The sequence below is a fragment of the Chiloscyllium plagiosum genome, unplaced genomic scaffold, assembly GCF_004010195.1.
Source record: "Chiloscyllium plagiosum isolate BGI_BamShark_2017 unplaced genomic scaffold, ASM401019v2 scaf_5358, whole genome shotgun sequence".
Lineage (NCBI taxonomy): Eukaryota > Metazoa > Chordata > Chondrichthyes > Orectolobiformes > Hemiscylliidae > Chiloscyllium > Chiloscyllium plagiosum.
In genome coordinates this window covers 5,340-15,514 of record NW_025210907.1, presented here as the reverse complement: position 1 = coordinate 15,514, position 10,175 = coordinate 5,340, and the positions used below count along the sequence as shown (strand labels likewise).

The 10,175-nt window shown below is 41.3% G+C and overlaps 1 gene segment (V, D, J or C); it reads right to left on the bottom strand.

Moving 5' to 3' along the window:
- Positions 1-6,420: 6,420 nt before the first annotated feature.
- Positions 6,421-7,485, bottom strand: LOC122546974. The segment is given in 2 exon segments: positions 6,421-6,826; positions 7,342-7,485. Coding segments are annotated over 2 exon segments (414 nt in total).
- Between the last annotated feature and the right edge of the window lie 2,690 nt (positions 7,486-10,175).

Below are 10,175 nucleotides of genomic sequence, written 5' to 3'. Positions count from 1 at the left end.
GAACAAACACTGACACATCTAATCTACTTGTACGTTCGTATTCTCCGTTAATATTGGGGAAGTTAAAGTTTTCCATAACATCTACCCAGTTACTCTCGCTCCTATCGAGAATCATCTTTGCAATTCTTTCCACGACATCCTGCAAAACTTCGGAAGCCTATAGAAAACTTCCAACAGGCTGACCTCTCCTTTCCTATTTCTCACCATAGTCCAAACTACCTTAAGTGGTGAGTCCTCAAAAGTTCGCTCAGCTGCTGTAATGAAACTCTTGATAAACAATGACACAGCCCCGCCTATTTTCTGTTCTTGCTGAAACATCAAAATCCTGGAATCTATAACAACCATATATGACACACTTTACTTTAAACGTACTTTCAAAGGAGGGCATCTAATTTCTCCTCATTATACCATGGCTTTCATGGCCCTCCTCCAGCCATAACATCGAAATCCCAGGTAGCAAACCATGCTGCAAGTTCAGAACACCTTAACCCCAGTCCATCAATGTGGACTTCACCAGTTTCCTCATTTCCCCTCCTCCCATCAGTTCCAACCTTCCAGCTCAGCACTGTCCTCATGACCTCTCCTCCCTGCCAATCTCCCTGCCCACCTATCTGCTCCACCCTCCTCTCTGACCTATCACCTCCATCCCTACCCATTCACCTACTGTACTCTTTGATACCTTCTCCCCAGCCCCATTCCCCACCACTATTTATTTCTACATCCTGGAAAATTCCTGCCTTCATTCCTGATGAAGGGCTTTTGCCCGAAACGTCGATTTTCCTGCTCCTAGGATGCAGCCTGGCCTACTGCGCTTTTCAGCACCACTCTGATCTAAACTCTGGTTTCCAGCATCTGCAGTCCTCACTTTTGCATCGAAAAAAAAAGCCTTCCAAAATGTACTCAAATGCGTATGCATCTATCAATAGGATAAAGGTGCCGGCCCTGCATAATATGTGGTGGAAAGTAACTTATTCGGTATTAATTTAAACCAGTAGAAATATACGCATATAGAAAATAGTTGCAGGATCAGGTCATTCGACACCTCGAGTCTGTTCCACTATTCAATGTGACCCTGACTAATCATGGAGATCAATGCGCTCATGCAACCCTCTTCCCATATCCCGTGATCCGTTTAGAGACAAAAGCGAATCTTGATCGTGCATACAAGAAAGAGAGAGATAATAAGAATGCCTATGTGAGAGAAAGAAAATGAGCTTGTGTATGAGAGAGATAGATAGTGAGATTGTTCACGAGAGAGAGAAAACAAACCCACAGGAGATGAAGGTCCGAATGGTCCCTGCACTGGTCGTTACAAATATCTTCTTCAATGTGAAGCTGTCAAAGCTGTCTTTTTGTGTGGCGACAAGAGTGTGGCCCCGATTCCTCTGGTCAATTTTTTTCTGTAAATCACACCGTTCTTTTTTTTACATCTGAGCCATTGAAATAGAACAGCAATAACGATTAACTTTGCTGATTACACAGCTTGTAAATGTTATCATGCCGGCTCATATCCCTGTTCACAAAGGGCACAACTGGTCGCATGCATAATAATGTGCGGCGTGCTCTCTAGCACAACAGATAGTGCAAATCTTGCAATCTCAAATGATTAGAGTGTGATTGCATGTTTCATCCTCACCTGCCTCTAATGCATTTTGAAAACTCAGTGTTCATCACGTGCCAAACTAGATGGCTTTTCTTATACTATTTCAACAGTTCACCAAAAAAAAATGCTGATGTGAAAGGTAGCTGGTAGGATTCGAAAATGTGCAAGGAAAGCATTGTTGTTGCGTTCACATTGCGGCAACAATCACCAGTTGGACGCTGATAAAGTTCGTCTGAGATCATACAAGGACCCCACCAGCGAAAAAGGCGAATCCACCAGGCCTCGTCTCGGTCTGATCCTATCCTTCCGTGTAATTCTGCTCCCTCTCGTTAATCCTGCCATAGAATGGATATTAGAGTGAGAATGAAGGATGAAGAGTATCAACGGGTTTGGGGATTCCTCAGAAAACCAGTCTCAGGATCAACACATTTTCGGCTGTTAATACAGGAGCAAAGAACAACACTTTATTTTCTTTACCTATTTACTGCATGAGGACGTCGCGGGTAAGGAAGCGTTTATTGACCATCCCGAACAGAGGGTAGTTAAGGGTGAACTACATTTCTGTGAGTCTTGAGACACGTGTCAGACAGACCAGGAAATTATGGCAGTTTCTTTTCATTAAAGACATCAGTGAACCAAGTGGGTTTTTCAGATAATCGACAATAGATTCATAATTATCATGAGATTCTTAATTTCAGTTTTATTTTTTATCAAATTGAAATTCCACCATCTACCCGAGCAGGATTAGTACCAGTGTATCCAGAAATTCATCTGGTTCTCTGGATTAACAGACCAGCAATAAAACCAGCAGGTCATCTCCTCTTTGTCGCCACCTACATTCCCTGATGAATTTCAAACCTGTGAGGCAGGAGTGGGTTCACTGAATATATAGTTCATACACAAGCGAAGAGTGACTATGATATTCCTGAAATTGGCCCTCAGTTTGGGGTGAAGAAACTTGGTTCATAATTAACTGTGACAAGGTGAGGACTGCAAGGTGAGGACAAGGTTGACTGAATGGAGGTCAAAGTCGAAGAGTGTGTTGCTGGAAACGCACAGTCGGTCAGGCAGCATCGGGGGAGCCGGCGAACGATGAAGGTATTATGCCTGAAGCGTCCATTCTCCTGCTTCACGGATACTGCCTGACCGCCTGTACTGTTCAAGTGCCACACTCATTAACTCATTAGTAACTGTTCAAAGTTGAATATTGTCCTTCGGAAAAAATAGGAGTAGATTGGATAATGAGGTCAATAACATTGGCAGACACGGAAAAAAAAAATGGTTCATGACTAACAACAAAGCTATCCCAGTGAGGAAGAATGATTCTATTAAGATGTTAAACCAGTCATGGTTAACTCAGTAGGTTGAAGAAAACAATCGAAAATCACAGGTAGAGAGGTTAAGATGCATGAAAGAGGATTGCTATTTTCTTTTAACAAAAAGCATTAGAAAGTGGAGGTACACTGCAAGAAACAAACAAAACAGTTAAACGACTTGTTTAACAAGTTAGTGACCCTTCAGTAGTAAACTTAATGCGTTGAATATTGGAGATGGAGACAGAGACAAGCGAAATCAATGATGTTCTTCTCATCTCAGATCCAGAGGCCCATTCAAAACAGCATTTCACTGATTATGACAAATCCATGCAGCCGATACACACAGTAACTTGCTCATTATGGGTCTGAACAAAATAATGAAATGTATGCATGTTACTATCCGATTAATAAAAATGGGAGGAGTAGACTTTGTTGTTTGATAAATTCGATCAGAAGAGGAAAGTGGGCTCAGTGATCTTGAGGTGAAGCAATCATAAAAAGTCTTTGCATCACACTTATTTTACAAGCAACTGAGGTCATAGAAATGTATTCATTATTTATCAGAACTGCAAGCTCCCATGTTAATTCGATGTTTGCAGTTTTACTATGTCAATAAATTTGTTCAATTTCTTCTTCCGCATTACCTTCTGAACACACAAACTCCACAATCACCGCAAAGGCAGCAAAACTATTGGAGAACCAGAAACTACAACGTCTTCGCCAAAGCACCCACACTACGCCAAGTTCGAACCTAATCATCATTCTTTTACAGTAACAAAGTCAAAATCCTGAGTTTCTCTTCCTTATAGAATTGGGGGCACATTTACCAGATTGGCAGTCCGTAGCATCTTGGTAGCGTCACTGCTATCGCAATCCAGTTGCTCAGATTAAGTGTTAGATGTCCTGGACCCTTCATTCTATCTGGAGGTATTTGATCCCATATTCTCATAATATGGAGTTAAAGCTTAGCACCTGGAAATGACTGTGAAACTCTCATTGGTGTGCTCTCAACAATGTCTTGTGCAAATGCAATGCAATCCTTGGCGTGTTACTTACACCCACTTGCAATGAAGACAAATCTAGAAATATCATTGTCGGCTCCTTACTATAATTATACACGAATTCTGAATAGCTAGTGTTGTGAACGGATAAACGAAACATTCCTCTAACATTTTGCCGATTTAGACAGACGTCTAATCCATAAGAGAGTGAAGGGTTATGGAAGTAAAGCAGAAAATTGGGTTTTAATATCTTCAAGTCATCCATATTCTCATTGAAATGTAGTCTCCCGGTTGACTGAATGGCCACTTTCTGCTTTTACATCTTATTGTCTATTGTGCTCTAATGATTATTGATGAAATTCTGCTCTCGGTTTATTGTCATGAAAAGTGCACTCTCAAGTTCCCTCCAGAGTCGCTGCCACTGATTTTATAAGTAAATGTTTATATTTCATGCTACTACTGCCCTCTGGTGGCAGCCTGTTATAATTTTTTCACCACGTTCAGAGAAATTGGACAAATTATTTTCAGAGAGTCTCAGAGATATAAAGAAAAGAAAGAGAGCCAATTCGTCCACGACGACCAGATACCCCAAACAAATTGATTTCCATTTAAAAGCATATTGCCCATATCCCTCTAAACACTTCAGATTCATCAAGGTTTCTTTTAAATTTTGCAAGTGTTTCAGCCTCCACCACCTCCTCGCAGAGCTCACTCCATAAACATGCAGCCCTTTGCATGAAAAAGTTGCCGCTTTGGTCCCTTTTAATTCTTTTCCCTCTCGTCTTAAATTTATAACCCTCACCTTTGGACTCCCTCACCCGGGGGAAGTGATCTTGTCCAATGAGGAGAAAGTGAGATCAGCAGATGCTGGATCAGACTCAAGAGTGGGGTGCTGGAAAAGCACAGAAGTCATGCAGCGTCCTAGGAGTGGGAGAATAGACATTATTGGTACTCGCCCTTTATGAGGAATGAGACAATCTAATTCTTGATTAAGGGCTTGTGCCCGAAACGCCAATGCTCCTGCTCCTCGGATGATGCCTGTCCTGCTGCGCTTTTCCAGCACCCCACTCTCGAATCTTATTCCATGGCCCTGTCCGTGACCTTAATGATTTTATACACCTCTTTAACATCACACCTAAGCCTCCAAAGGTCCAATCGAAACAGCTCCTGCTTATTCAGCCTCTCACTACGGCTCAAACTGTCCAACCCTCGCACATCCTTGTAAACCTTTTGATAATATATTCTGCTTTTACTACAGGAGTCATTCACTGTATGGACTTGCATTTTCTGTGTAATTGCTTTCTGATGATCGTCATAGCTGCTCAGCATTCCAAATAACTTCTACGAAGAAAGTTTAATGCACAAACTGGACATTATGCCTGCAGTGCATTTCAGCCAAGGTTCAGTTACAAGAAACATTTTCATCATTCTATCATACAGACATGAAGGACCCGTGGGCCTGTTTCTGAGCTGCATTCTTCTATTACTGATTCTAGCTGACGCTTCAATGTCTTGACTCAATCAACAAGAAGTTACGACATTCTTGCTGTTGGTGTTACTGAGTTGTCAGACAATGTTTTCCATCACTGCACACTGGCGTACTGTGACAAAGACTGAGCGCTCCTATAAACTATCCATGCAACTGGTTACCATGAACTTGCATGACTGCTCATTTTTTTTGATGAACAGGTTTCACCTCTTCTATAACGGAAGAGTTACTCTGACTGCGCAGAATGTATTAACTCTAGAATGGTGCCAAGTCCCACGAGCGTCCTTATTCCAGAATCAGGAATGTCTCTTTCATGACTCAGTTTCAAAATGGGTTCATGTAATTCTCAATTGTTGCCAGAGGATGAAAAGGAACCCATCGGTCTTTATAGAACATAAATTTCTAGAAGTGACCCGCTGGCAAAGAAGGAAACCTTACATGAAGGATGAAAAATGCTCAGTTCCATCCAGACTGACCGCAGAAGCTTCACGTGACTGGACGGCTCAGAGTCCAGAGTCAGTCATCACAATATGTTTTTGATTGGTTATTATTGTTAAGATATAATTTACAAACCCCTTTCTTATTCATATGTGAACCACGTCTGTGTGATACTGGATCACTGAACCTATCGTTCACTATTCTGCAGTTGCAAATATAGACATAACAGGGCAATACTGAAAAACCCTCAATGTGGTTGATGCTGTTCTCGTTGCACGAGTGTTTGATTATTAGAAATACGTGACAGATTATTGTATCTCAAACGAGTTCTGCTATTCCCTATGTCGCTGGAGAATTCTGTTCAACCGAAACTTTTTCCTGCATTTTATGCACTACAACATCACTGGAACAGTGAAATAGATTGGGACATCTCAAAACACACAAAACAAATTATTTATATCCAATATCTTGAACTAAAGGAATTAGTTCATATTAATAGTAGATTATTAATCATTAAAGTTTTCTGTTCGAACTTGAGGTATGCGATATCAGTCTGAATGCGGGTACCACTTCAGAGCCGCCCCTGATCTCAATGTTTCCTTGACATGCTATCATGTTCAATTGCTCTCTGACAGTTTTTGTCCGGGGTCAGCCCAGTTCCGAGTCTCTGTGGGGTTCAGTGCGCAGTAATACACTGCAGAGTCTGGAAGTTCTGTATTCAACATATTCAGCTGGATAGTGCGGTTCACATGATCCAACGTCGAGGAAAAACGGTCTCCTGGAAGTCTGTCTGTGGTGCTGATATATTGGTTTCTCTTTAGGAGATATTCCATGGAGCCGCTGGAATGCTGCCGGTACCAGAAGAGGTAAGGATCACTGGTTCTTTTAGCAGTGTAATTACAGAATAACAGGACATCATCCCCCTCATTCACTGCGATTGCGGCGGGTCTTTGTGAGACAGAATCTGCATAACAGCGCCCTGTAAGAGAGTAAATTTTAAAAGTTGATTCATGATTCTTATTGCCCAGATGCAGCCCGTTCACCTTGATCAGTAAACAGAGAAAGAAGAGGCAGGGAAGCTGGAAAAGAATCCAACTCGTACAACTCAGCCATTGGGACCAACAAGATTTTGACATATGAAATAAAAAGGTTTTTTAAAAAAGAAACACAGGCCACGCGTTTAACGAGATGATTTCCCATTTCCCTTCCAAGGGGACACCTGGAAACAGTCGGTTAGTTTAAAAGTCCGGCCTTTGTCCCGTCATTTCAGGTCGCTTCAGTCCTGTGTGGATTCCCAGCCTAACTCTTCCACTGTCATTTTGCAAGTACAGTCGCTAATTTCTTCCAATCTTTGCTGAGTTGGGACACGTTTAGACCCAGATTATTTTCATCTGTGGAAAATGTGTTCCTGCCTCTGTGATGCCAGGACACCGCAAATCAATGTGTACCCCGGCAAACAGCTGACGCATAATGTTCCACAAGCTGTGGACCTACCGGTTAGAAGAGCTGCAACCGTGAGTAATGAGCAGAGAGTTCGAGACGGCATGTTTGCTGAGATATCACGTTGAACATGAGCAGAACTGGACGAAATTAAAATTGTTTTCGTGAAGAGTTGGGAACAATTGAGTAATTTCCGGATCTCTGCTCATTGGTTCATTACTGGCAAAGACATCAGGTGACAGCCAGGGAACTTGGAGCTGTTTCATTCTTCAATTGGACCACTTTTAAGCTCGTGGGATCCTCAATTCATGCCATGACTATGAACAAGATTCTGAAAAACGGTTATTGATATGGCACTGAAATGTTGATTTTGTTTTTTTTTTCTTCACGGGTACTACCAGGCTGGCTGAGTTTCTCCAGGTAATTTCACTTTTCTTTCAGGTATCTAGTAAATGCAGTTCTTTGTTATTTGTTTGAACAACAAAGTCAATTTATTCACCTGACAACACGGCGATGGACAAGAGTTTAAACCAAATGTTGTCCCAAAACGGTCATTATTTCTGCAGGCAACGCGAGAAAAGTAAAGTTGTTCATGTTGTTTGACAATCGGAACTGGTATTCACCAGTTGATCTCTAACGATGATAGTTTCCTGCAACTGATATGAGAGGCCAGTGGGTCAGAGAGATTTGGAATAAAATAACTAGATAAATAAATAATTGAAAAAACTTCAGCGTATGTCATGGCAGAATCAAATGCTGTTTTCTTGGCATTTTGGTGGCAAACTCCATTGGCTGCAATGGTAATTTAGTGGTTAGCAAGGACTGTCGCACTGCACTTGTGTCACAACTTCTATTCCAATTTCGGGTGAACAATTTTTGGAGAGTACACATTCTTGCTGTGCTCCGGGTATTTGCACACAGTTCAATGATGTGCAAGCTATGTGGATGAACCGTGGGAAATGCTTGGTTAATGGAATGGGACAGGATAGGGTGCATGCTTTTCCGTGGGTGGTGTTGGTTTCTATAAGCTGCATGACCTGCTTTCATACTGTAGAGCTTATATATTGTCAAAAGCTGATTGCGTTTAACTTTACCTTAAGTCATCGCAAATGTAACTTATGTTTCTATGTCAGATGCAGTGTGTCCAAATGCTTGCTCGCCATCATATTGTCAGGCACTATTAGATGTAAATATCACCATTACCACGAGCACCCATACAAGGACAACTGATCCATTTTCGAAAATGTTGCGGTACAAACTTCTTCATGTGAATGGGAATGGTGAAAGACCAGAGATACAAATTAACACACCATCTAAATCCTGAATAAAGTGAACGTACAACTGACAAGCTTACAGATGACACAAAAGTAAGTGGGACGTCAAGTGGTGACGGTGACTCAAAGAACCCATAATTAGACAAAGACGTAGATGATAACAGTGAGTGTGAGTATAGCACCCTCTGGTGGATCGGTATGAAATTTGCAATGCCTTAAAATGAACAATTTCTGGAAGGGCAATAACAGATGATGAATTTTCAGGGCCTGTTCTCGAGATGATTGGATTGCATAACCATTGATGTCAAAGGATGGGCAATCATAATGCCTTCACGTTTCATTGAATTATGATTTAAACTGTTATTTACATGCAGCGTCATATGCTCATTGTTTTGCACTTTCTTGCCATTCTCCTTCAATACTTTCTCACGATAATGGCGGATGTGAAACGGTAATCAATTGGTATATTTTAAAAAAACAACCTTTGATATCATTTCGAGGAAGGATATTGCCAGTGTTCCCTGGTGCACATTTGTCTCCAGACCTGACAAAGTGGCTGATGCTTAACCGACCTCCGAATATATTTTGTAATGCACAAAATTCAAGGGGAAATTAAGGAAGGGAAAATATTGCCTTTACCAGTGACAAATTCTGGAAATTTCTGGGATATTGCTTTTCCTCTGAGTTTGATCACGTGAACCGCTCGTTCCAGGTGAAACCATAGAAAACAGAACTCACGCACTCTGCAATATATTGTTCCTCTCAGAGACGCAGAATTGAAATGGGTCACAATTCGATCGTACATCTTCAATCAAAACTTTAGTATTTATAAATATATTCTTGAAATGAATTGATGCTGCCAGTTTAGGGAATGAAAAATAAAGAACATATTTCAGGCCTTTTGAAATGTCTCGAATGCTTTCACCGTTAAACCAATGGGACGCTGTAGAAAATCCAAGAACCAGTTTTGTTACAGTAAACTCTTACTGTGAGGCAAGTAACTGCAGCACTCATTCGAGCAACATCGAAATGTCACATGACTCTAATAATGAAACACTGGAAGAACCAGAATCATGTCAAAAACAAAACAGTGGCATGGGGAAGCCACTAGAGGGTGTCACTGCATCAGTTTAAACAGAAGACGGACTGACAGATGTGTAGATTGAGAGAGAGACATTCTAAGCCTCTTAGTTATCAGGTTGGAAATCATTCATTCAAACGTCCCTCCAGGACAAAGACTTTCCCACTGCAGGCATAGATGATCTCTCTTTCACACGCACGCGCGCACACACACACACACACACACACACACATACACACGCTCGTATCGAGACAAACCTCAAGGCGAGCAGTAACATTTCATCAGTTCATCAGCAAGAGAGACAGAAAAGAGAAAGAGATATTGACTCTTTTCTTTGAACAAACCTCCGAAACAACAAACAGTCCATTGCACACAGATACAGATATAGAGACATACACAAACGTAGAAACACATATGAATACACACTAAATACAAACACACGTACTTACAAACGCAAATAGATAGTCAGGAGCAGAGATACAGAACATACAGATAGAGAAGCAAAAACACAAATACATGGACGCATGTACTCA